The sequence below is a fragment of the Etheostoma spectabile genome, chromosome 2 (genome assembly GCF_008692095.1).
Source record: "Etheostoma spectabile isolate EspeVRDwgs_2016 chromosome 2, UIUC_Espe_1.0, whole genome shotgun sequence".
In the NCBI taxonomy this organism is placed as follows: Eukaryota; Metazoa; Chordata; class Actinopteri; order Perciformes; family Percidae; genus Etheostoma; species Etheostoma spectabile.
Genome location: NC_045734.1, coordinates 176,247 through 203,915, shown reverse-complemented (window position 1 = coordinate 203,915; position 27,669 = coordinate 176,247). Strand labels below are relative to the sequence as shown.

Below are 27,669 nucleotides of genomic sequence, written 5' to 3'. Positions count from 1 at the left end.
ATTAGGGTTATAAACTATAAATAGCCAGTCGTATTGAGTGTGCCGACGCCACGCGCGTGTCCGCTGATAAGGCACACGCCTACGCATGAAAAATGTTGGAGCCTCTCTATGTCTGGACAACACAGTAGCATTTTGGGAGTGATTAATCGGGACAAATGCTTCCAGGGGAGTAACGGCATGGAAGAAGGTAGCCTACTACAAACGTCCAGCACATCTGCACTGAGCGGTACGTATGTCCCATGTGGTGGAATCCATTGGCTATTAAAGCTTTTAGGATTGCTGCAGGACGCTAAACTGATAGGCGTGGAACGCTACTTGTGTTTTTATTGGTGGAGACAGTTTAATTTATTTTACTTAAAACATTTTAACCATTAAGTGTTATGGTGACGGTCATGTTAGTAGCCTACAGTTGAGAAGGAGGGATGCTCATTCATTGTAGCCTAACCAGGGGTGTTGCCTTTCTCTCTCATCTCACTTCAGAGAGGACCAGACTCACATTAACGTACTCTGTCACATTGCTTATGTCGGTATGTCCAAAAGCGCCATTATGTAACATGTTCTGAATATGTGATTACAAATATGTGATAAGAGACTTATTTGGGCTAGCAAAAGCCGAGGGTCTCTCTTGTTTCGCATTCTTAGAAATAAGACATTTGAGGACGTCATCTTCGGTTTTAAAAGCACAGATCCACGGCTGCAACTGACGATTATAGTCATTGTCGATTAATATGTCAATTAGTTTTTTTGATTAATCAATTAGTTGTGTGGTCTGTGACATTGTTTACTAGTTTCTGACATGTTAATCACTGTCCTCCAAAGCCCTAGAATGGCTTCAAATGTCTTGTTTTATCCTAAACTTAAATACATTCAGTTTATTCCCACGTGAAGAAACTAGAACATTTTCAATTTTAAGATTTTTTTTGTTAAATAAAAAACTACTCAAACTGATTAATCAATTATCAAAATATTTAATAATGAATTCAATAGTTGACAACTAAGTAATTTTTGCAGCTCTACACTGATTAAAATTTTCTGACATTTTATAGTTCAAACAATTAATTGATTAATCGAGGAAATAACCCACAGATTAATCGAAAATGAAAATAGTTGTTGGTTACCCTAATCAATATGCTGTGCACCATCTCTTCTCAAGCCCAGGACAGCTTGAAGACTTACTTTAGACAATGATGCCACATGTCACACCTAACAGTCATGGTCCTGTCTCTCTCCTTTGTGCCATTATCTGTCCTCATACTCGGGAGGTCAGTGATGACATCATTCTGGTATTGTCTGACACTTCCCAATCCCTAACCACATTACCATGGCAACAGGAAGAAAAGGTAAGTTTGTGGAAAAAAGTGGAAAAAGCCTTCCCAGACAGAAGGACATTACATGCATTAGGCTCCCCTCTTTTTTTCTGTTTAATATAGTAGGCATGCACTAAAAATGAACCTCTATGAGATACAATTATTTTTTGTTTTACTTTATCATTACTTGAGACTTTGTCTAGCTTGTTGACAAAATGTGAGAGTGACCCCGAGACTGAAACGTGGATGATAGTGTGCCACTAGTATGCCACCAGTAGTATAGTGACACAAGCTAATCCCCTGGCGGTTTATGTCGCATGTCATTGGAGAGGTGTGCCGCTTGTGTTTCACCGACACACACGCACACATGCTCGCCTCACTATGTTGTAGCTTCCAATAGTACTATCACATAAGCTTTTCATAAATTCAACATGTCACCAGTTAGCTAGGGAAAAAATTCAGAGACAACAAAACCAAGGAATGCATTTTTAATATCTGACTGTTGTGCCTCTGCTGAATCTACCACTTCTATGTCAATTTAATTCAATTTTATTTATAGTATCAAATCATAATGAGAGTTTATCATGAACCTTTACAGATAGAGTAGGTCTAGACCCAACAATACCAGTAATTCACCCAAGAGCAAGCATTTAGTGCTAGACAGTGGCGAGGTTGTGAGGAAAACTTTTAGGAAGAATCCTCAGTCAGACCCAGGCTCTTGATAGGCGGTGTCTGATGATGCCGATTTTTGGTGTGATGAATTTTGTCAATTATAGTCACAATAAAGATAATGGAACTATGACTAGAAATAGTAGTTGTTGTAGTAGTCAGGGTGGTGTTGTCCAGCAGCAGGTAGTAGGCGTGCTGTTAACTTATCCAGATGTTTTAATTAACTTACTGACCTCATTCATCTTTGTTTGCATTTTCAGTTTGCTTTAAATTAATTTAAAATAATCATTGCTGTTTTTGCTTCAAGATAGATTTTGTTCCATTGTTTTTAATCACATCTACAAGTCATCATTGTGGCTAAGTGGTTGCTAGATGATTTCAAACCTGTTTTTTCTCTCCGTCAACAGGCTCCACCTCGAAGGCCGGTGGGGTCCGTTTCCCTGACGATGACGAGCCTCCTGGCTCTCCAACACGAAAAGACAATGAGTCAAACCTCTCTACTCTCATTGCTATCCCAGAGAAGGATGGCAGCTACTTGGTCAAGGTGTGTCCATGTGTGTGAGTGTGTGTACATGGAAAGGCTGTTCTGTGGCCCGTTATATGCATCATGTCCGTAAATAAGCAATAGTTCGCTAACAAGGTCACCATATCAACTAGGGGTGATCCGAGTACCCGGCTGAAACGAGTATCCGGTACGGATAAAGCACTTTTGCCGAGTACAAGTATTATCCGAGTAATATGAGTCAATATCCGTGCTCGGATTGAATACAACTCCTCAACTGGCCGCGCTGCGTTCTGTGATAATCACAGCGCCCCCCCCGCCTACAAACCCGCTCGGCTCTATCACACACACACAGAACATGGAGAAATGCGCTCTCTCTCTCTCTCTCTCTCTCTCTCTCTCTCTCTCTCTCTCTCTCTCTCTCTCTCCGTCAGTCAATCGGGTCTGCGGATCTGTTCCGTTAACGTTTAGGGTTTCTTCAGCTTCAGGTTGGTTTTTAACTTCGGTTTGTAGTCCTTACATAGTAACCAGTAGATTTCTGGTTAACGTGGGGTTTGTAGTCCTTACATAGTAACCAGTAGATTTCTGGTGAACGTGGGGTTTGTAGTCCTTACATAGTAACCAGTAGATTTCTGGTGAACGTGGGGTTTGTAGTCCTTACATAGTAACCAGTAGATTTCTGGTGAACGTGGGGTTTGTAGTCCTTACATAGTAACCAGTAGATTTCTGGTGAACGTGTGGTTTGTAGTCCTTACATAGTAACCAGTAAAGTTCTGGTGAACGTGGGTTTCAGACATGCTGCTTGGTTTAAATGTGACTCCCGTTGCGTCTCTGCCATCGGAGATTTTTATTTTTTTACTCTCAGCTCCGCCCCCCGCCCCCTCTCTCTGTGTCTCTCTCTTACTCACACACCACACACACACACACACACACACACACACACCACACACACACACACACACACACACACCACAAAACACCAGTAGCACAGATTTAAATAAAGCACCATTAAATAAAAGCCTGGTGTCTTCCTGCATGTGCAAAAATAAAGAATTTACATGACAAGCCCCCCACACACATTTAAGAAGTAAATCATTGTAATTCATTATATATTATATATATAATATATGGTGTAATTTCCAAGAATGTTTTGCATTTGACCCTGCATCTATTGGCACTTTAACCACCAACCTACTACTGTTTGCTGTGACTACCCAGACTTAAGACACACAGATACTGGGCTCAGTATTGGGTTCTCAGTATTTATGGAGGACCATTTAGGGTGACTTCACGCCTCAGCTGTTTGGTCCGTTTTTAGTGAACCTTGGAGCGTTTTGATAGTTAATCCGGTTTGTTTGGGTCGGTGTGAAAGGTTGTTGAAACTTTGGTGCCGACCCAAACTTTAGTGCACTTGGAAGGGAACCGAGACCTCCTTCAAGTGGACCAGAGTTCATTTCACTTTAACTGGTTGAATCATATCAGACCCAAAACATAGGATGTAAACCAAAAATAGTGCACAAACTAGCCGGTAATTTCAACTTTGCACACAATTCATGGAGTTATAGATGGTTTAAGGGACAACAAATTTAAAATCTATAACTTAAGTTATTATTACCACATATTGTTCATCGTCTGGAGGAAAACACCTTGTCGTCTCCTTCTCTCTGTGTCTATCAGCTGCTCATATTGTTTGCCTTCTTTTAAAACAGTGGTTCTCAAACTTTTGTCAATAATGTACTCCCCCTTGGAAATATCTTGTTTAGCAAAGCAGCCCTTAACCAGTGCAAACCATTTTGGTAGAAAAATGCCAAAGTAAAGGTTACATTATAGTGCTGAGCCATCAGTGTTCATTTATCAAACAACAACAACCTTGTAACTGAAAAACACTACATTTCAAATGCTAAATCCTGAACCCTTGTATTGTCTTCCCGTCGAGGCCCATCCACTTGTCCTCCGTTTTGGTTTGTCTGTTTATAAGCCTGAATTAGCCTATAAATTATCACTCAATTCTGTGTTACATCTTCTTAGCCAGCTTTATACATTTTTACCACTAGTTTTAGACTATTTTTGAATTGAGGCCATAAACCTAATTTACATGAAATTATTGCGTAAAATAAGCAGAAATATTTTAAGTTAATTGTTTTTACAAATAGAACATATGTTCTTGAATGATCACAGATTTTGACCGAAATAAACCATGAAAGTAGTGTCATCGGTAAGTTTTTGGAGCCATCCATGCTATTTTTGTGAAACTTGGTTGAAAGAAAGCCATTATAACTGATTTAGAAACTTTGAAAATGGGTCAAATTATTATAGTTTAATTATTTAGGAATTATGCATGACTGATATTTTATTAACATTTAAAAAAATCTCTATGGGTACTAGAACCCCCATTTAATAACCTAGTCGCTGGGACCTCTGTCCAACAGACCAGCGACCGTTTCAACTGTGTGACATTTGTTAACAGTGTTTGGTGCGCTTGACACAGTGCAGTCTGAACCAACCAAACCAAATGAAAAATGCAACCAACAGCGCAACTTCCCCCCGAATTGTACCGAGTATACCAAACTACAGGTGTGAAAGTGCCCTTAGTGTTAGAAGTTTGTCCGCTAAAATTTAGTGCTGGTGCATCCCCCGTCAGCAGGCTTACGTCTGGGCCTCCGGCAGGGACCGGCCAGGCTCACATGGCACTACGAGTCCATGTGGGTTCCGACACAGTAGAGCTTGGTTGCTGGGCAGCTGTGGTTGACAAGGAAGCGCTGCCACTGGTTATGGTACCGTTGAGGTTCTGGTAAAGTTGCCGTGGTAATGAAGCCCTTCGGCGGGGGGCGGGCACAGCAGCTGAACCCCGGAGGCACACAAAGGGAAAACTCAGACTCACCAGACAGCAGCCTGGACAGGAATTACCTCATCCTGCTCAGAGGTGCTGCTAGGGTCAGAGGACTGGAGGCTCTCAGCTGCCCCCCCCCCCCCCCCCCCCGCCCCTTCTCTCTGTGTCTCTCTCTTACTCACACACACACACCACACACACACACACACACACACACACACACACACACACACCACACACACACACACACACACACATTACCTTGTGTGGAAATAAAAGAAATAAAAAAAAATAAAAAGAACCAAAAACAAAAAAAATCACACTGATCATAAAAAAATAAAAAGTTAAAAAAAGAAAGTTATATTGAGTATGAAAACTCTTGTTCATTACATTTTACTTCATAATTGCAACCGCATGTGTTGTATTCATTGTTGCAAAACGTTCTGTTTATAGTTTGTTTGTTACCATGACAACACCATTGATCTGAAACTTGATGCTGTCATGTAAATAGTTTTCAAATCAGCAATAAATATAACAATTTTTGATCAACTCATATCAATTGCATGCTTAAATAACATACCGGTTAAAGCCCCGCACATTTCAAGAGAACCCGACCCACTTCTGGGTTAAATCTGACCACTTCCGGTTTAGGCCCCGCCCAGTCCGAGTGCAGATCCGGATACAGATAATTCATGTGGTAAACAGATAGAGATACAGATAATGCTGTACTCGCTCATCCCTAATATCAACCCACCCTCGCTTTGGGATAACAACAAACTTCAAGCTAGCAAGCTACACCCTGAAAATGGAAAGTTTTGAAAATTGCAACAAGGCAGGCCTGCATGGTTCTTTTGGTGAATGATAGTAAAGATTTACAAAAAATATGTTTATGGCATTTACTATCTGTCTGGGTTGTTTTGGGACCGATTGGTGGGATTGTTGTGGACGGAAGTACAGACATTGATACACTGGGAACAACAGTTTAACCATTTATCCAGCTAATTTAAATAGCTTATGTTACTGGGTTTTGTAAAGGCTAACTTCATGTAATATTGTTTGTGGCGTTTTTTTTTTTTTTTGCAGCTTGCAAATGTTCCACCAAAACAGGTTCCTTCAAATTCTCCTATTCTACCGAGGCACTGTTGCTGCGTCTGGAGTTTAGCAGCGCCCAAGACATTTGTGGTTGGTTTAAACAAATGCTAACAACCCAGATTGTTTTTTTTCTCCTATGCTGGGATGTATCTGTGGTGTGGCCAGAAATTATGCCACAACCCTTTGGGGGAAGGTCTGGCATTGCGAGCATCTTTAAGCAGTGCACATGAACTAGATTAGATTAGATTGGATTAGATAGACTTTATTGATCCCAAATTTGGAAATTTTAGGGCTAAATAGGATAGAGTATGAGAACAAATATTCCAAAAGAAAGATAACTAGAACTGCAAGCAGTTGATGGGGTCCAAGCCTCTCTGATGCGAGTCACCCACGATGACTTGTGGAGCACCAACCTTGCAGTTGCAAACCTTGCCCTTTGGGCTCCAAATGTAAATGGGACAATATGCAAAAAATGGGATTGCATATTGTCCCATTTACATTTATTGAATTATAGGCCAACATGCGTCTACCTTGATTATAAGGGCCAATCATCACCACATTGAGTTATACAAAAAGTTGTTTGTTCATTATTTCCGCATATTTTAATTGCTGCTTCCTTCTCTTTGTTTGCTTTCTTGAATAAATCCTGTTGCCTCAATTAGACCTGGTTCTTTCTCTCATCTCCCTGGTATTTTGTATACTCCTCAGCATGTCTAGTTGAGTAATGACGTCTGCTATTGTATTCCTTGTACACCGCAACTTTCTCTGTGCATATGAGACATTTAAGGGTGCCCCTGTGCTCAACAAAAAAATATTCCGTCTCCCACTTTCCCTGAAATTGCCTGTGCTCGTCGCCAACCTTTCTCTTTACGGCACTTTATGAGAGACACATGATTGGAACTGGGTGATGTAATATATTTTCCGTCACTCCGAAACACGTTTCAAACAAGTGACCAACGTTGATACTTTCCCAGGTACTTAGCTAGCTTGACCGTTACGCCTCTGTCAGAAGACTACTATGGTAGCCCAAAAGTGACAAGCGCAATGACAAAAAGTTTCAGAACGCGCGGGCTGCACTAAGACTTAACTTTGACGTCAAGAAGGGGGCCACAAAATATCATCCCGCGGGCCGCAATTGGCCCCTGGGTCGCAAGTTTGAGACCCATGCTCTATACCATCCTTAAAAGTTTCACTTGCGTAACTTGTATGGTGTAGGTTACAGTACCACTTTTACCTCCGGAAAAATAATGATCCTTACGATTATGTTAGGGTTCCAAGCGCTTGTACTGGGAGCCACGTTGCCTTGCAAACTCAGCCGCCAGCCTCTTTGGGCCGCAACCCCTAATAATTTCAGAGGAAAGAATTTAAAAGTATATACATGTTGAGAATAAAAATGTACAACTACTTATATAGTATTAATACAGATGGAAGTAAAACCTATGTTTGTGCAACTTGCACAAACATAGGTTTCATGTCATGTATTATCTAACATTTAGTGATGAAGTATAAAAAACTTGTATTGTGTGGTAGGAATGATTTCTTGTAGCGCTCAGTGCAACACAGAAGCTGTCGGAGCCTATTGGAGAAGATGCTCCTCTGTTGGACCAGTGTGGGGTGGGAGAGGGTGATCGGGGTTATCCATGATAGATAACAGTTTGTATGGCGACCTCCTGTCCACCACAGCTTCAAATGTCTCTTGTTTGCAGCCAATGATGGAGTTAGCCTTCCTGATCAGTTTGTTCAGTCTGTTTGTGCCGCTGGCTCCGATGCTGCTGCCCCAGCAGATTGCGGAGGAGGGCAGAGGCCATAACAGACTGGTAGAACATTCTGCTGCACACAAAGGATCTTGGTTTCCTCAGAAAATAGAGTCTGCCAATCCCCTTCTTGTTAACAGCAATGCTGTTGCTTTTCCAATTCAGCCTATTGTCAATGTTGACACCTAGGTATCTGCATTCTGGGTGGAGATGTGGAGATGGTTGAGGAGTACAAAGGGGCTGCAGAGCCATTCCCTTCCTCGTGAAGTCAAAACCATCTTTCTGGTCTTATCCACATTAAGCAGGTGATTCTTATCAGCCCACTCCACAAAGTTGTCCACTAGTGCTCTGTACTCTCTCCTATCCATCCCTTATACAACCAACATTTGCAGAGTCATCAGAAAACTTCTGTAAGTGACATGACACTGAGTTGTACTGGAAGTCTGTGGTGTATAAGGTGAACAGAAAAGAAGACAGCACAGTCCCCTGTACCACTCACCACCAGTATAACTCATGTCACAGAAACCATTGAGAGGGAACCGTGTCTGTTGGATGGTATTACAGTTAGTGATGTGTTCCCGGCTGTCTCGAGCTCTCTGCAGCTCTGTTGCCTTGAAAATAAAATTTTTTTGTTTCATAAAATGTCCCTGAATTCACCAATATGGACATTTCTACAAAACGTCCTGCTACTATTCATCTCCCTTCTGTAAATTTGTCTCACATTGCCAGAGCTACACAGCGCTGTATGTCGTTGACGGTGAAATGAAACGGTTTCATTTCCTATAAGCTCTTCAAAATAAAAGTCCCCTGTTATTTTGGTATTTGAATGCTTTTATTATGAAGCAACATCAGTAAATGTTGGGTCTTCATCAGCAGCAACGTAATGTGACTCCTATCGAACATAAAACTTGAAATAAAGCATTTATAATATAAACAAAATTTGAAACCACAGAGCTTCCATTACAAGCTTCAAATGTACTAAGCGCTGAACACAGAAACTTTTAAAAATGTCCTTCTCTCCTGCATAGCTCTCGCTGCCGGTCCTTATGTCGGCATGCCTTTTACGTCGGACACAGGATACAGTCGGCACACAGACAGACTGGGGGCCACTCTTAATTTATGTAAAACACTTTTTGCAATTTTTAGCAGTACATCAAAAACTATTTACACTGGAATATCCAATTTGTTATGTTATAAACTTTAATCTTTCAACTGCTGAAACAATGTATATTTAAGTGGTTTTATGAAATATATACAGGTTGCAAAAACATATATGTTAACAAAGTCTCTCCACTGTTATGTACAACCGTCCCAGAGTGTACAGGGATGTAACACATTGTAACACATGTCAGGAACAGTTATTTATATCAAAAATATACATAATGAATCCATCATCAGGAACCATTCAAACACATTCATAGACTGTAGCCAAGTCTGCCATACAAAATGCCACCTGCTCATCAGATAAACAGGCACACACATTTACAGCATAAGGGGGCAACTCGGCTTAAGGACACTTTGACATGGGACTGCAGGGCCAAGGATCAAACCACCAGCCTTCCAATTGGCAGGCAACCACTGTACCACTAAACCACAGCTGCATGAAAGATTACCTTTTTTTCATACTACATGACAAAAAAGATGTAAAGCCGTCAAATTTTAATGCAAGAAAATTATGAAAATTAAAACAATCTTTTGTAGATAATGCAATGTAACTTGTATTACAATTGCAAATTTTAGATGGGGAACTGAAGATTTTCTTTTTTTGCTTTAATCCATGTATTCATAGAATCAGTTTAAATCTGACATATTACTAAATAAACACGTTAACTTATTATTAAACTCAAAATTTGCTTTAATTCTCCTTTTATCTCTCTCCCCCCTCCTGTCGTTTTTCTCTCCAGGCTGGTTTCCTGAAGAGCCACCACTGTTATGAGATTGTCTTCACCATCCCAGATGTCCCCACACTGGGCAAAGAGCTCTCCTGTCTTCCTTCCTCCTCTCCAACTCGGAGGTTCCCCAGCCTCCGGGTCAATCGTATCGACTCAATAGTAGAGAGTAAGTGTAGTACTAATACTGTTTACTGCCACCCTAATAGTGCAGAACATGTGTGCCAATTTGGAAAAAGTCACACACACCCTGGCATCTGATCACAAAACAACTTATAAAAATAAAAATGTAAACAAGTTTTGTTCAAATGAGGAACATATTTAACACTCCTATTATTATAGCGTATAGTGCACACACAGGACTCCCGTGTACAGTACAGTGTACGTAATTATTTGGCTGCTGGCCTTTCCTCCTCTTCCTCATCCCAGTCACTCACCGTAGTTCTAGTGCCAGGCTGAGACTTAACTCCCTTGAGTGACGTCATCGCCGAATTGACTCCATAAACCCGCGAATACCAAAAAGGACCAAAAACTAACTTTTAAAACTATTTGGAGACATTTTTAAAAATGATTTACATATCTTGAGTGCTTTTTGTACCCAATAATCAACAGTGGTGGTTAACTTGCAACATGGGCTTTAAGCAGTTAACTGTTAGCTATGTCATCTCTCTCTCCTACTTTTTCCTGCTCGATGTGTGAGATGTTTAGTTACTCCTCTGCATCCTTTAACGGCAATGGTATGTGTAACCCCCCCCCCCCCCCGGTAGTCGGCGCGGGCCGGCCTAAACTTGAGTTAGCCTCTGGTAGCCGTCCCCCAGGACCTCCTGAGCAGCCAGGACATAGTGCCTGGGTGAATGTGCGACACGGAGGAAGAGATAGTTGTAAGCTTTCAAAGGCCACGGACCGCCACCAGCCTGTTAGCGTTTCTAACAGATTTTCCCCACTCAGCAACACACCCGCTGAGAAACCAACTCTGATTATCGGCAGCTCCATTTTGAAAAACGTGAAGTTAGCGAAGCCGGCAGCCATAGTTAAGTGCATCCCGGGGGCTAGAGCGGGCAACATTGAGTCTTATCTGAAACTGCTGGCTAAGGATAAACGTAAATACAGCAAGATTGTTAGAAATCTTGACAAGTTTATTAGTGGACATTATCCTTGACAATCCAGAGTTGGGACCAGGAGGCAGAGTCCCAGTCTAACACACTTCTCTGCTCCTCCATTCCAGGAGTCACCTAGTAAAAACCCCATAAACATCAGATCTCTCTCTTCTAAAGGTGTACTAGTAAATGAATTAATATCAGATTCTAATATTGATTTATTTTGTCTTACAGAAACCTGGCTGGGTGATGGAGAATATGTTAGTCTAAATGAATCCACTCCCCCCAGTCATATTAATACTCACATTCCTCAAGGCACAGGCCGAGGAGGTGGAGTTGCAGCTATCTTCAATTCTAGTCTACTAATCAGCTCTAAACCTAAACTGAATTATAACTCATTTGAAAGTCTTGTTCTTAGTCTTTCACACCCAAGTTGGAAATCACTGCAACCAGTTCTATTTGTTATAGTGTACCGAGCACCTGGTCCATACTCTGAATTCTTATCCGAATTTGCAGAGTTTTTGTCAAACTTAGAGCTAAAAACGGACAAAATTATTATTGTAGGAGATTTTAATATTCATATGGACGATGAGAATGATAGCCTTAACACTGTGTTTATCTCTCTTTTGGATTCTATTGGCTTCTCTCAAAGTGGTCATAAACCGACTCACCGTTTTAACCACACCCTCGATCTTGTTCTGGTAAATGGTGTTGAAATTGAACATTTAATAGTGTTCCCACAGAATCCCTTTCTATCTGACCACTGTTTGATAACTTTTGAGTTTATACTGCTGAATTACACGCCATTAGGCAAAACCTTCTATACAAGATGTCTGATAGTGCTGTAGCTAAATTTAAGGATGCGATTCCGTTAGCATTTAATTCATTACCAATCTGCATGTGTCACTAAGAGTTTCTAGAAGTCAACTCATATTTACCTCTGTGTTTGTGGGTCTGAGTCTTTTGTAATCAGAACTTCTACAAATGCACACACGTTTGATAGCGACAGTTTTAACCTCTGTGTCCCCGACTAGATTGATTGAGAAAAGAGTCTGGGAAAAACAATAGAGGATCAGCACAGTGCAAACAGCCAGTCTGGCAAAACATCAAGGTAGACCAAGAAGAAGCCAACCAAACAGGGATATACAGTGGTGTGAAAAAGTGTTTGCCCCCTTCCTCATTTCCTGTTCCTTTGCATGTTTGTCACACTTAAGTGTTTCGGAACATCAAACCAATTTAAACAATAGTCAAGGACAACACAAGTAAACACAAAATGCAGTTTGTAAATGAAGGTGTTTATTATTAAAGGTGAAAAAAAATCCAAACCATCATGGCCCTGTGTGAAAAAGTGATTGCCCCCTAAACCTAATAACTGGTTGGGCCACCCTTAGCAGCAACAACTGCAACCAAGTGTTTGCGATAACGTGCAATGAGGCTTTTACAGCGTCCTGGAGGAATTTTGGCCCACTCATCTTTGCAGAATTGTCCTAATACAGTTACATTAAAGGGTTTTCGAGCATGAACGGCCTTTTTAAGGTCATACCACAACATCTCAATAGGATTCAGGTCAGGACTTTGGCTAGGCCACTCCAAAGTCTTCATTTTGTTTTTCTTCAGCCATTCGGTGGTGGACTTGCTGGTGTGTTTAGGATCATTGTCCTGCTGCAGAACCCAAGTTCATTTCAGCTTGAGAACATGAACAGATGGTCGGACATTCTCCTTCAGGATCTGGCACTTAAGTGTTTTGGAACATCAAACCAATTTAAACAATAGTCAAGGACAACACAAGTAAACACAAAATGCAGTTTGTAAATGAAGGTGTTTATTATTAAAGTGAAAAAAAATCCAAACCATCATGGCCCTGTGTGAAAAAGTGATTGCCCCCTTGTTAAAACATACTATAACTGTGGTTGTCCACACCTGAGTTCAATTTCTCTAGCCACACCCAGGCCTGATTATTGCCAAAACCTGTTCACAATCAAGGCATCACTTAAATAGGAGCTGCTTGACACAGTAAGGTCCACCAGAAGATCCTTAAAAGCTACACAATCTGCCGAGACCCAAAGAAATTCAGGAACAATTGAGAAAGAAAGTAATTGAGATCTATCAGTTCTGGAAAGGGTTTGTAAAGCCCTTTCCAAAGCTTTGGGGAAACCAGCGAACCACAGTGAGAGCCCTTATCCACAAATGGCGAAGACATGGAAACAGTGGTGAACCTTCCCAGGAGTGGCCAGCCGCCCAAAATTACCCCAAGAGCGCAGCGACGACTCATTCAAGAGGTCACAAAAGACCCCACAACAACGTCCAAAGAACTGCAGGCCTCACTTGCCTCAGTTAAGGTCAGCGTTCATGCCTCCACCATCAGGAAAAGACTGGGCAAAAATGGCCTGCATGGCAGAGTTCCAAGGAGAAAACCACTGCTGATGCAAAAAGAACATCAAAGCTCGTCTCAATTTCTCCACAACACATCTTGATGATCCCCAAGACTTTTGGGACAACATTCTGTGGACCGATGAGACAAAAGTGGAACTCTTTGGAAGGTGTGTGTCCAAGTAAATCTGGCGTAGAAGGAACACTGCATTTCATAAAAAGAACATTATACCAACAGTAAAATATGGGTGGTAGTGTGATGGTCTGGGGCTGTTTTGCTGCTCAGGACCTGGAAGACTTGCCGTGATAAAAGGAACTATGAATTCTGCTGTCTACCAGAGATCCTGAAGGAGAATGTCCGACCATCTGTTCATGTTCTCAAGCTGAAACGAACTTGGGTTCTGCAGCAGGACAATGATCCTAAACACACCATCAAGTCCACCACCGAATGGCTGAAGAAAAACAAAATGAAGACTTTGGAGTGGCCTAGCCAAAGTCCTGACCTGAATCCTATTGAGATGTTGTGGTCTGACCTTAAAAAGGCCGTTCATGCTCGAAAACCCTTTAATGTAACTGTATTAGGACAATTCTGCAAAGATGAGTGGGCCAAAATTCCTCCAGGACGCTGTAAAAGCCTCATTGCACGTTATCGCAAACACTTGGTTGCAGTTGTTGCTGCTAAGGGTGGCCCAACCAGTTATTAGGTTTAGGGGGCAATCACTTTTGCACACAGGCCATGTGTTTAGATTTTTTTTCACCTTTAATAATAAACACCTCATTTACAAACTGCATTTGTGTTTACTTGTGTTGTCCTTGACTATTGTTTAAATTGGTTTGATGTTCCGAAACACTTAAGTGTGAAAAACATGCAAAGGAAGGGAAAATGGGGAAGTGGGCAAACATTTTTTCACCCCACGGATACCCCTTTTGGTTGGGCTTTTTCTTGGTCCCCTTTGATGTTTTGCCAGCGCTGTTTGCACTGTGCTGACCTCTATTTTTTTCCAGACTCTTTTCTCAAACAAACTAGTCGGGGACACGAGTTAAAACTGTCCTATCAAGTGTGGCTTTTAGAGTTCGATTACAAAAACTAAACCCCCAAAAACGAGGGAAATATGATTGTTCTAGAAACTTTTAGTGAAACAGGCAGAGGGAAATGAATTAAATGTAAGGGAATCGCACCCTTTAAATTTTAGTAAAAGCACATCAGCCCTTTTGTATAGAAGGTTTTGCCTAAGGGGTTTTTGGAAATTTCAGCGTAAAACCCCAAAAGTTTAAAAACAGGGGGCCCAGTTTAAAAAGGGGTTTCGGGGGGAAACCCACTAAAAAATTTAAATTTTAAACCCACCTTTTCCCAGCCCCGATCGGGGGTGGGGTTTTTAAACCCGGGAGTCGGTTTATGACACTTTGGGGAGAAGCCAAAGAATCCAAAAGAGAGATAAACCCCGTGTTGGCTACATTCTCATTGTCCATTTTAATTTTAAAATCTCCTACAATAATTTTTTGCCCGTTTTTAGCACAAAATTTTTGACAAAAACTCTGCAAATTCGGAAAAGAATTCAGGTATGGACCGGGTGCCCCGGTCCCACTAAACAAATAAACGGGGTTGCAGTGTTTTCCCCCAAACTTGGGTGGGGAAAAATAAAAACCCAAGATTTTCAAAGATTTAAAATTTCGTTTGGGTTTTAGAGTTTGATTAGTAGAAGAATCAAAGATAGCTGCAACTCCCCCCTCCTGGGCCTGTCCCTCGAGGAAAGGAGTATTAATATGACTGGGGGGAGGGAATTCCTTTTAGACTAAAATACCCTCCACCCCCCCAAAAGGGGGTTTCTGAAAGGGACAAAAAAATCAATTTAAATCTGAATTAATTCATTTACTATTACCCCTTTAAAAAAGAGAGATCTGATTTTTGGGGGGGTTTTTTTACTGGTGACTCCGGGAAATGGGGGAGCAGAAAAGTTTTAAGACGGGGCCCTCCTCCTGGTCCCAATTTGGTTGCCCAAGGAAAATGTACTAATAAATTTGTCAAATTTAAAAACAATTTTGCTGTTTTTTACTTTTATCCTTACCCCACTTTTTGATAAGACTCAATGTCGCCCCCTTTTGCCCCCGGGCCCCCCTTTAATTATGGCTCCCGGGTTTTCGCAAAATTCAGGGGTTTCTCAAAATGGAGCCCCGATAATCGATTGGGTTTTTTTTTGGGGCGGTGTGGGGGGGGGGGGGGGGGGGAAAAACTGTTAAAAACGCTAACGGGCGGGTGGCGGCCCCGGGGCCTTTGGGGAAAGCTTACACATCCCCTTCCTTTCCGTGTCCCCACTTTCCCCCCAGGACTAGCCCTGGCGGCTCAGGAGGTCCCGGGGGACGGCAAACCAGAGGCTAAATCTTTTAGGCCCCCCCGGGGCCGAAACCTGGGGGGGGGGGGGGGGGGGGGGGGTTTCACATCCATTCCCTTTAAAAAGGATGCAGAGGAGAAACCCAAAAACATCCACACATCGACCCGGGGAAAAAGTAGAGAGAGAATGACAAAAGCAACCCGTTAACTGCTTAAACCCCATTTTGGAAAAGTTAACCCCCCACTGTTGTTTTTGGGTACAAAAAGCACTCAAGATATGTAAATCATTTTTAAAAATGTCTCCAAATAGTTTTAAAAGTTAGTTTTTGGTCATTTTTGGTATTCGCGGGTTTATGGAGTCAATTCGGCGATGACGTCACTCAAGGGAGTTAAGTCTCAGCCCGGCACTAGAACTACGGTGACTGACTGGGATGAGGAAGAGGAGGAACGGCCAGCAGCCGAATAATTACGAACCTGCCAGACGTGAGAGGGCAAATGAGGAATTGTCAAGATTGTGGGGAAGTCTCCTTCATTTATCTCCTTTACTTAGCAACGCAGCAGTGCATACAATGACTTTACTTTTTACTGTCAGTGAACAGCACCGAGTGAACGTCAACGTTTTCTCTCGATCTATTGACAGGGATCATGTTGTTAGTTCAGATAAGTACTGGTACACTTATCTAGATATAGGAATACAAGGCATCCCCGAGTGTTATTTCTAAGTGTTTACCTCTAACCTCCGGTGAAAACGTGTCGCTGTTTGGCCGGTGCTTGTGTGTGTGGCGGCGAAGCTGCGTTGGAGAGCGGGTGCTGCAGGCAAGTGAGCCTCCGGTCGGGAAGCTCTTACAGCTCACACTCGGGCTACTCTTCATTTATTTTTAACGTCATAAATGAAAATAATGTCCAGGATCTCAGGGGAAAGAAACAATATGCGTGTCTCCATTTCAAACATCACTGCAGGTTGATTGTGGGCAACAACGCTGTCGTGGTTAGCTTACCGAAACTCTACTGCTGAAGTTGCTGGCTACACAACGTTAATCCGCTAGCATCCGTACAGGCTAACTATAGCCAGTTAGCTTTGTGTGTAACGTAACAAAAACCCACCCATCTCGTAGGAGCGATGCTTACTATTCCATTCAATACAATTATGGTACAAAAGGTGCACTAATGCCACATGTATGATGTTGACAACATGGACGCATATATAGGCGGTGTAGCGTTAGCTAGCTCTAAACTTGTGAAAAGCCGAACAACATCCCCCGTCTAAGCTGTGTTTCACTTTCAGATCTTTGAATTCTTGGTTACGTCCGTCTTTGAAAAATCAGCCCGCCTAACACGGACAAATTGTACCCACCTTCCTACCTAGCTAGCTAACCTACAGCTAGCTTGCTCGCTAGCTATACCGGTATGCTAGCTATAGCTATCTATCTCTCTCTCTTTAAATATATCTATCAATACTGTCTATCTGTCTATATGTCCAGCTATATATATAGGCTATCTATGTATATGTATGTATTATCTATAATCTGTTGCTGAACACTCTTTCTTACACTGTTGTCTTCTATCTCTCTCGTAACTCTCAATGGTCTCTCTAAGCTGGCTGGCCTATCGTCTCCCTTGTGTGAAGTCATGCAATGCATTGTGGGAGAAAAGCAAACCACTGTAAAATATGACCTACTTTTTCGTGTTATTTTATGTTATGTGATACTTTTCAATATCATATACAGTGGATAACAGTTTGAATGTTTATTACCAACAATCAATAAGTGCAAATTCGTTGGAAAATTAAACCTGCAACATGGGCTTTAAGCTAAAGTACGGTAGCGTTAGCTACCAAGCGTTCAAAACAACTATTATTTAACGAAAGTCACTGAAAGACGTAACACAAATGCTTATGCCTATGCCCCGTTGATGCGAGCTCTAAGCGAAGGAAATGTAGCACAACCCTTTTCTCAAGTTCCAGTCACTTAACCAGATATGGCTAACTGCTAAGCTAAAGTCGCTAACAGCGAAGCTAAAGTAGCGTTAGCTACCAAGCTTTCGAAAACTGTTATTTAACAAAAAAAGATTATTGGCACACATTTTGTACAAACATTCACCGTTCCCAGACAATTCATGGTAAAGAATAGGAAAACTTCTTACTTTTTATCTTGTTAAAAAAGAAAATATTCTCACACGCACTCACCATTGGTTTTTATTTAGTGCCATCATCAATTTTCTGAGCAAAGACATGATCAAGCCAGATATAGCAGCGTGTTTGAGACTTCACGTATTGGTTTGTGGACAGCTGTTTTGAACCCTTGAATTTTCGCAATGTGGATGTCGCCATCTTGTTTTATTTTTTAAAATCAGACGTGATGTTTTTTGACGGTGGAGCTGGGGAGGATGACGCGGCTGTGCTAAACACTAAAGGGGCAAAGTTGCTGATTTCCAAACATTCTGTAGCAAGTTATCCAGTGGAGATTTACAGTGGGTAAACTTGGATAATGCAGATGTTGATTCCTCCCCTCATAGGAGGAGTTAAGGTAACATGTGAGTACAGGACTCACCAAGAGGGGGTGCTGCAGGAGGAGATCACTCTGGTAACCAGAGGGAGAAAGGGCAGCAGTCTGAAGGTCAGATTCCAGGCCAAGGTCATTGGTATGTACCAGCACACAGACATGCATGCATGCACTCACACTCAAAGTGCTCTTCATAAACATATTCTATTCGGGTTATGAGTTCACAAATCACAAACTTTATTTAAACGGCAAGTTTTAAATGCCACTGCCAGATTAACTTCCCAAACACACAGCAAAATGTTATTCCAAAGATATGTTACCAATGTTTATTTTGTTTCTGTTGTTTCACCTCCACCCATAATTCAGTCAGGCACTTGCTTTAAAGAATTGCCCATTTATAGCACAGTTATACAGTTTATTTTGACAAAAAAGGCTCTGGGGTCTCATTTATAAATGGGGCGTATGCACAAAACAGGGCTGAAAATGTGCATATGCCACTTCTCACACAAAGGTTATTTATATTTATATAAAAAAAAAAAAAAAACTTGACGGGAAAATGTGCGGTCCTCCACGCAAACTGACCCATGCGTACGCACATTTTGGAGACATTGGGAATTGGCGACACAGATGGTGAGGTGGTGAACTGGTCAGACTGCAGAAAGTACATACAAGTACAAAGAAAAAAGTATTTTATCCCCTGCTGATTTTGTACATTTTCCCACTGACTTTGAAATGATCAGTCTATAATTTTATTGGTAGATTTATTTGAACAGTGAGAGACAGAATAATAAGAAAATCCGGAAAAAGCAGGTCAAATGTTATAAACTGATTTGCATTTTAAAGAGGGAAATAAGTAGTTGACCCCCTTTCAATCACAAAAGGTTTCTGGCTCCTTATACATGTATGAGCTGAGATCAGGAACAAACTCTTAAAGGGTGTGTGATGTGTGGTATAATATGTTTGCTGAGATTATTGAGGCATGCTTGATTTGTGATCCAGAGCATTAGCTTTTGTTCCACCTTGTACACTGGTTTCTTGGGGAGTGTCCCCATTGACACTGTGGCTTTGCTGCCTCCTTTTGGTGGATGATTGAAATGATGGCTTGAACTTTGTGGAACAAATTCCATAGCAGAGAATCTGAGAGAGGATTTGTATTTTGGACCTTTTAAAATATGAATTAATTCCATCAGAATGTGCAGATCAGAACCTCTGTACTTAAGCACCATAACCTTTGCTGTAGCAACAATTTGACTTTGCAATTCAAGCACCTCCTTCCTTTGTCTAATTTGTTCCTGCTGTACTTCCAGTTCAAGCTTTTCTTTTAGTGTAACTGCCATAGCAAGAAGAGTGGCCCTTTCAGCCTCTGCTTTGAGGTATGCAGAGGAGGTTGATGACTTTAAAGACCTGTGGCTGGAGCAGGAAGCTGATGTGTACCTTTTACCACCAACATTAGACACACTGTCATTTGGACCAATATTATCAGTGATCACAGTCATGTGTACCGCAGCATTGTCAACTTCATTGTCATCAGCACCATCATCATCATCATCATGTTAGCATTGCTCCTTAGTGTCAAGCAACCACTCTTTAATCCTTTTAGTTATTTCTGTATTGCTGTTCATTTGGTTTCAAAACATTTGTTTGTTTTGACACATCCTCCTTTGATAGCAATGATTTCAATGAATCATGCAACTCTGTTTCCACACTCATTTTTTTTTTTTAGAAAAGTATCATGTGATCTTTACCTTGGACACTTTTTTTGAAAGCATCAGTTGCTCATCTTCCTTTTTTAGTTTATTGAGTTTCTTTATCCTAAGGTTCCTTTCTTTTTGATGTGATGATAATATTTTTACTTCCAAAGCTTTAACCGTGAGTTTAACTGGTCTTTATATACTAGTTCATTCTCCGTTTCACTTTGATTGACAAGTGCATTCAAATGCATGTTACTCATTTTGATAATGATTTAGACAAGCTACCGAAAGATTTATTTTAGAATTGAAGCAGGATTTACCTGTATCCTGATTGTGAAAAGTCCAGTCTCTTCCACACAGCTTAATAACAATTCCAAAACAATCCTACCGTTATTCTTCGGTGTTGCTTTAGCCCACTTTCATTGATCAGTGTCCAATTTCTCCTGTCGATGTTCATTGAGTGGAATCAGCTGGGGCGCTGTGCTTCTGCCTTCCCAACATCCGCGTAATCCGTCCATTGAAGCGTAGTTTTTCAACTTTTGTAATGGCGATCGTACCACAAAAAAGCCACTTGAGGGAATTTGAAGTAATTTGAAAATCATGTCTGCTACTTTAAAAACATTGCTGCTTGCATTACTGATGTAAATTGAGTTCACACGTATGCAAAAACAATAAACACGATGCTAACGACGGGGCATAACAAAATCCATCCAGAAAATACACACATGCACGCATGCACAGTTGAAAAACTGTGTGGCTTCCCAGATCGTAACTCCACTCACGCTATTAAACCTGTGACTTCTTCATATAGCGTTCCGTAACCACTGTGATTTCCTGCCTATGCTCCCTAGTGTGCAGGTGGAAGAGCATCTCCCCTATACAACTTTCCACTAACGAGAACACACATCAAAATTGGCTACAACAGAAACATTATGCTATTTCTTCTAACTCAAACTCATTGACCTTTGCTCATTTTCTGTAAAGAACATAAAACATAACTTATTTTTAATGACTGCACACAAACTGCACATAACTGTTACACATGAGGTGTTCGGGTCTACTGGACCCTAGTGTATTTAAATCTAGGTGCTATTAAACTTAACTGTGTCCTTCTCCTAACTGGGCCTGCTGTGTGTGTGTCTGTGCATCTGTACAGTATGGCGTGTCTGAGTGTAGGTGTGCAGGAATGTTGTCCTTCTGCAAATGGTACTACCACACAAAGTTACAAAATTGTTACATTTCAAGCACTTTCACCTGTTCTGATTAACTTCTAAGAAATAAGCACCAATAATAATAATATAATAATAATGATCAAACATCTTGTTTCTATTATTTATTTATTTTTACCTTTTTTATAGTTTAATTTTCTTGTTTTCTCTCAAAAATCAAAAATAATCATCTGATAATCTCACAGGGGTAAATCGCAAATATAAACCATAAATGATGGTAATTGAGCTAAAGTAAACATCATTTTTACATAAATTGTTATGTCTGTATTGATTTAAAAGCCTAATAATGTGGTGGGTCCACCAGACCGAGGAACATTGGCTGTGTAACAAAAATATGAACACACAAGGGTTAAGTGGCGCAGGTGTTTTGGATGCAGGCTGTGTGCTCTGCTTCCAGAGTATTTTGTCCATGTGATATTTTGTATTACCACCGGAGGTCACTAAAGCCCAGTCTACAAAGCCTTGGGAGCGTTATGCACCACAACACGCATGGTCAAAAGGAAGAATTTCCTTGCGTAAATACGTGCCCAGTTTTCCGCATGGAAATTCTTTATAAATCCCAACTTTTGCAAGGAACTTAATGCAACGTTTTCTTGCGTAACAGGTTTTCTAAATGAGGCCCCAGGTCTTTCAAGGTCTGCCTGATTCATCTGCACGCACTTTCCACACAAAGATGACACAGGGTTGATTTAAAATCCACAAAGGCATCCATGTAATTAAAGGGGTGATAGAATGGTTGTATAGAGTATATCACGCTGTTCTTTGAGGTCTCCTGATAGGGTATGTAACATTTGTTGGGCTAAAAATGTTGTTTTAGCTGTTCTTTTGGCCCTCACACCACCCTGCTAAATTGACCTGGCTTGAAACGAGAGCTTTTCTGCCTTATATGGTCTGCTCATGAATATTTAAATAAGCTGCGCGCTGATTGGTTGGTGTGCAACGAGCTTTGCTGCGGCACACAAACATGACTAAAACATCCAAGGTGGCGATAGCATGGTTACCGTATCTGTTTGAGCCTGAATCAGAGGAAGGATCTGACATCGAGGAGCAACCTGCCAGTAAATTGGAAATTACTTCTTCAGACTGGTAAGTTTTGTCATTTAGCATTTACTTGCTTTTTCAACATTAGAGGTTTGTTGTCACACTAGTGTAATGCTCCCACTTCAATGTTGTAGCCTAAGAATAACTTTGTATTAGCCTTGTTTTTAGTATTGTAAGCAACATAACTTATTAATTGCACATGGACAAATTTTACAACTTGTACCCTCGCAATTTCAGTCAAGATGTCCAGTTGGCAGAAAAGTTAGTGGCCAGTTCATAGAGCTGCTCTCAACGAAAGTCTCTTAGTCACATTGTAACATTTGTTACCGTATACTCTCCTGCTGAATAGTGATTGATTGTGATTATGAGTTACGTACATTCTTTACCACCCAGAAGTAATGTTATCTTACAACAGGACGTCCATTTAGCTGGACAGGAGCCTTTTTCTGTTCAGTTTGTATGCTACGTCTAATGTTATCTTGGAACTACTATCATGCAGATTAGATCATCTGACTATGAGATTATTACCTTCTTAACATGTAGTAATCTAATGTAGTATCTTACCTTGGCAGGTGTTCTTGTGGAAACTGTGCACACATGCCCCAGGAGAGAGAAAATATGTTGCCAATAAATACCTCAGTTAAATAAAACTAGAGATACATTAACTCAAGCTACTTTATGCTTTCTGCTCATTCAACATTATGAAATAACAACAGGCTCATTGTTTGTTTTTACAGGTCAGAAGAATAAGAATGACCTAGATTCCTGAGGAGATAACCTGTATGGCTCACCATCCTGGCCTTCATCCGTGCCTCAATATATATTCTTTGCAAAATGCAATGAATATTTACAGAGTTGACCATGGCCAGTTGAGAATCAGATGGATGGAAAGGTGAAGCCAATTTGATACCACTGTTAGCAGTTCAAGTATCTAAATAAAATGTTTATAACAATACGCATTGATTATTGATTCAGCATTATTACAAAAACACAGTATTATCAAGACAACAAAATTACTTTATTTTGTTTCAAAACAATCATCATTACTCTTAAATCTAAAAAATGTGATTGTCCACTACACCCTGTTCTCTTTGTAGGCAATGCAGACACAGGGCTTATAGGACTTTTGTGAGCTGGTGCTGGGTTTTCTTGGTAGAAGTGTCCGTGCCGTGACCCCTCTTGTGTCGTGCAGCGTGGAGGGAGTTTCTGGATGTTTCAGGGCAGTATGTCGGGTTGGGTGCCTGTCGAGCTGAGCACACAGGTCCTGGGGCACAGGACTGCTTCCAGATAAGGAAGGGGGTCGTGGATGATCTCCTCAAACACCAGTCGCATCAGGTCTAAGACATAGCCTGTTGTGTGTGAAAAGTCATTTTAGCACCTATATCATTGCACATTCAGATTTGTTGTTTGCAGTGTGTGAAAAGTTATTTTGAGTGCCGATAAGATGCAATTTAGTATTTTTTGTTTGTATAAAAAAAATATTTAAACTTACAAACTTTTGTCTCTGTCTTCACTTCTTTGACGGTGTAACCTCCCCTGTTGGCCTTTGGGAACAGACGTCTGTACATTAGTTTCCCTTGGCTGTCTTCCGTTGTGGCTGCAAGATACAATCAAACAAAAACATAAATATTGTAACATAACTGTATTACCTTTTACACACACCAACAAAATACTCCAGTTGACTCATAGCAAAAGCAGTTGCTAAACCTCTAAGCTGTGCCAAAGCAGGACTCTAACCAGTGTTGTTACAAGTGTCTTACAGTGGGAGCAGCTTAAATCTGAAATGATTTACATTTATATGGCCGGCCATCAGGCTTGATGTCTCTAGACCATGTTTGTGTCTCACTCCTTCACTGAACAAAACCAGTTTCTGCAGACAATTTGTCCCCATTCACATTTGCCTTTTCTAAAGACTTGTTTTGTTGAATGACAAAGTTCATAGGGCGTGTACATACCTGCAAAAGGCATCGTCAACACACACCATCTAGCATCAGTCATACCTGTTGTATACAAACACATTCCTGCCTATTGTCCAAATTATTTTCACCAGCCCCCCCCCCCCCCCACAAAGGAAATGCAATTGATTGAGATCAGACCAATCAGTGATAATCCAGATGAATAGTTTATTCCTACTTTAAATAATTCACTAATGTGTTGGTAATGGCTCACATATTTGATAAAAGTCACTCACTCATCATGATAACATTAGATAACACTGCTCTGCTAAATGCTACCCAGTCACAATGCTACACAAACACTATAAGACGTCTGGTTTGTAAGAATAATTAGAAAGGTTACCTTGTATGATATGTGCGGTCTTGATGTCTTATGAGACAGTTGTGTCCCCCGAGATGACACACTCGGAGCATCTGTTTGGCAAGCTGCATCTTTCGCGTCTTGTCCTTGTGACATAGCGTTGCTCTGAAATAAAAAAAAACTGCAAATCAATACATTGCAGTCTATATACACACTGTTTTCACGAGATTGACTAGATATCATATGAAATGATAACGTTTCCAGTTCTGTTGTCGAAGCAAACGGGATAACAGAGCTAGCTAGCTAGCTGAGTAACGTTACAGCTTAGCGCTAGCTAGCAACCAAACGATCATGATTCTACTCAGCTGCAGTTAGCTTTCTTGCTGAAATACAATAAAAATGAACCTGACAAAGTGGACAAACATGCATGGTGAACTATAGATGGAGCTACATGACAACACGGGGTATTTATTCGAATGGAACAGTTAGGAAAATGAAACGTTAGCCCCTTTGCCATACAGTTATCAACACACATTCAGCCTATGCTAGCTACAGGATACCTTAGCATTGCCAATGTTACTGTTAATGACGAAATCCTACTTACAGCTTGTGGTTGGGATGACCAGACAGTCGGAACAGCAACAGCAGCTTAGCAAATCCTGCTTTAAATTGTCCAAAGTTTTGAAAACTGTCTTTGGTGAAAACGTTCCCTGGGATCTCCTTATAAAACAGCAGCCGAGCCCGTCAAGTGGTTGCTTCCTTGGGAAGGCTATGAGAAGTGTCACCGTTCCTTGTACAGCCTGGAACTCTGCATTTACGACCCTGGTTCATTGTCATTATCCTGGGAAATATTCCAAACTTTCTTCTTAGTAAATCCCGTCAGAGTACACAAGCAGCGTTCTCAGTCGGACATCTAACTGCGCTAACGCTAGCTCCATTAGGAGCTGGTCTCAGGTCAGGCCTGTGTGTAGATGTTGGGGCTGGACCGTTCTCCTTATACGGTAATGGGCGTGACAAAGCTAATGGTTCTGAGATCCTGACGTCATCTTTTGGCTTTGTTGAGATTCGCCCGTTTTCAGCGGCAGATTCAAAATGTGGGATTTTCAGAGGAAAGGCATGTCAATGGGATTTAAAGCTTCTTTGTATGTCCTATTTACCCACCAAACTGTCGGTATTCACATATGACAGGGTAAAATCGGTTTTGCATTCTATCACCCCTTTAAAGGTTTTCCAGCCGTGGGCAGCTCCCAAATGCCCTTTATGCATGTTACAAATGCATTAACAGCACACTCAAAAGTCAACACATTTTAAATTCACTCGAAAAACCAACCTAACAAAACTGACAACAAACAAACTCAAAAAGATTGTATTGCAGTAAAGCTGCAAAGATTATTCAATCAATCAGTTAGTCGTCAACTATTAAATTAATCGTTACTATTAAACTATTTCGATAATTGATTAAGTGGTTTGAGTAATTTTTTAACAAAAAAAGTAAAATTTCAGCTTCTTAAATTTTAAAGTTTCTTTGCTCCTTGTAAATGAAAGAAATTTGAGTTGTGGATATCAGTGTCCTGATTTATAGGGTTACGGACAAAGACTGTATTACCTCAGCTCTGACTGAGCCTGACACCTGACAAGTATAATACTGTTAGTGACTGCAAACTGTCCTCTTCTATTTGTTTTCCTCTGTACAGACCCACAACACGGGACTCCCATGCTGCTGGAGGGGGTGGTGCCTGAGTCCTCGGAAAGACGCCCACACAAAGCACAGCAGCGTCTGTGAGAAGATATGATGAAAAGATACTCAGATGTCATGCATATGTATCTAAAATGATTCAGTGACTGGCCCGTGATAGTATAGAAACACTAAACTATGGTCCCCAAATTGAAAACAGCTTAATTTGACTGGTAAATAATGTGTGGTACTATGTTTTGCTATAGTGAAATTTTTAAATATTTGTTGGAAAAAGACAGGTCAAACAAATACTGAAACGGTTTAAAAATTCAGTATCATAGAAAACAATAGAATACACTGTTATTGTCTAGCCAAGGCTGGAAAATCCCCTTTGATCCCCCAGATACAGTGGAAACACATGGAACATGACATCAGAGGATGTAGGCAGCGTGGAGTGAGAAAATTTCCCCTCCTTGCTTAAGAAGCTCTTCGTCCCGTGACGCAGGCATGCTTCAAACTCATGGTGTGAGCAGGATGGAGCGGGAGACAAGGCAATACTTCAACTTAAAATGTCATCCTTCAACAAAAACGCCCCTTGTTGTCATAAGCTATTGCTTAAATGTTTAAAATATGTGTTATAACTAGACCTTTCCCCAAAAAAGCTTATAATATGACCAGCTCTGGATGGTCATTTGACAAATGTTAAATTATTAAAACAATTATTATTGTTCTTCTTCTTCTTCTTCTTCTTCTTATTATTATTTACATTATACACCAAGTCATTGCAAATAAAATTCATGATAAACACCACACATTTAGTTGTAGACTGTAAAGTAACTGTCCCTTAACACACCTACCATAGAAGGGAGCCAAGAACCATGAAAACTCATTAAACACAGTACAATAAATTGTTTGTGATTCAGATACATAAAAAACATAAGACATGCACAATGGTAATGACACAATAATCAGTGTATTTAATCTTTATTATTAAAAAAGGTCAAATCCCAATATACTAGAATGGCGCTTGGAAAGTGCAGACCAACGGTGCATTCACATGCAACTTAAATGGTCCCATTTCCCCAGTTGGGAAGTCATTCCTACCAACTTCAGTGTGTTCATGAGCTTTAAGTCACAATATGGAAACAGCATGGATGCTACAAGCGTGTTAATTTCTCAGAGCGTTAATAGCCGTTTGTCTTAAGCATCTGTTCTATTGACTGTTTTTTGTTATGTGTATATAAGAAATTGTGTATTGCCAAGCAAGTAACACTTACAAGAAATTTGCATTGGTGGTTGGAGCACTGCATATGTAAACATATTAAACATTAAAATGAAATAAACAAATATAGAAACAAATATGTACAATATGACTGTTTAACATAAAAAAGAGGCAGCAGATACTGTCATAATAATACGTATTGTACGTATATGTAT

The 27,669-nt window shown here is 40.7% G+C and overlaps 1 protein-coding gene across 3 annotated transcripts; it reads left to right on the top strand.

Annotated features, from left to right (window-relative positions):
• LOC116694722 (UPF0687 protein C20orf27 homolog) lies at positions 1-27,164 on the top strand. 3 transcript variants are annotated; one of them, XM_032524589.1, is made up of 6 exons: positions 1-226; positions 1,268-1,340; positions 2,384-2,520; positions 10,059-10,212; positions 18,354-18,479; positions 26,252-27,164. In XM_032524589.1, exons 2-6 carry the CDS (start codon positions 1,322-1,324, stop codon positions 26,338-26,340), a joined length of 525 nt encoding a protein of 174 aa, XP_032380480.1. In that variant the 5' UTR covers positions 1-226; positions 1,268-1,321; the 3' UTR covers positions 26,341-27,164. The 3 variants fall into 3 exon arrangements, with proteins under 3 accessions (XP_032380480.1, XP_032380478.1, XP_032380487.1); XM_032524587.1 differs by having other exon boundaries at positions 30-226; positions 1,332-1,340; XM_032524596.1 differs by lacking the exon at positions 1-226 and having other exon boundaries at positions 822-1,340.
• Positions 27,165-27,669: the final 505 nt, after the last annotated feature.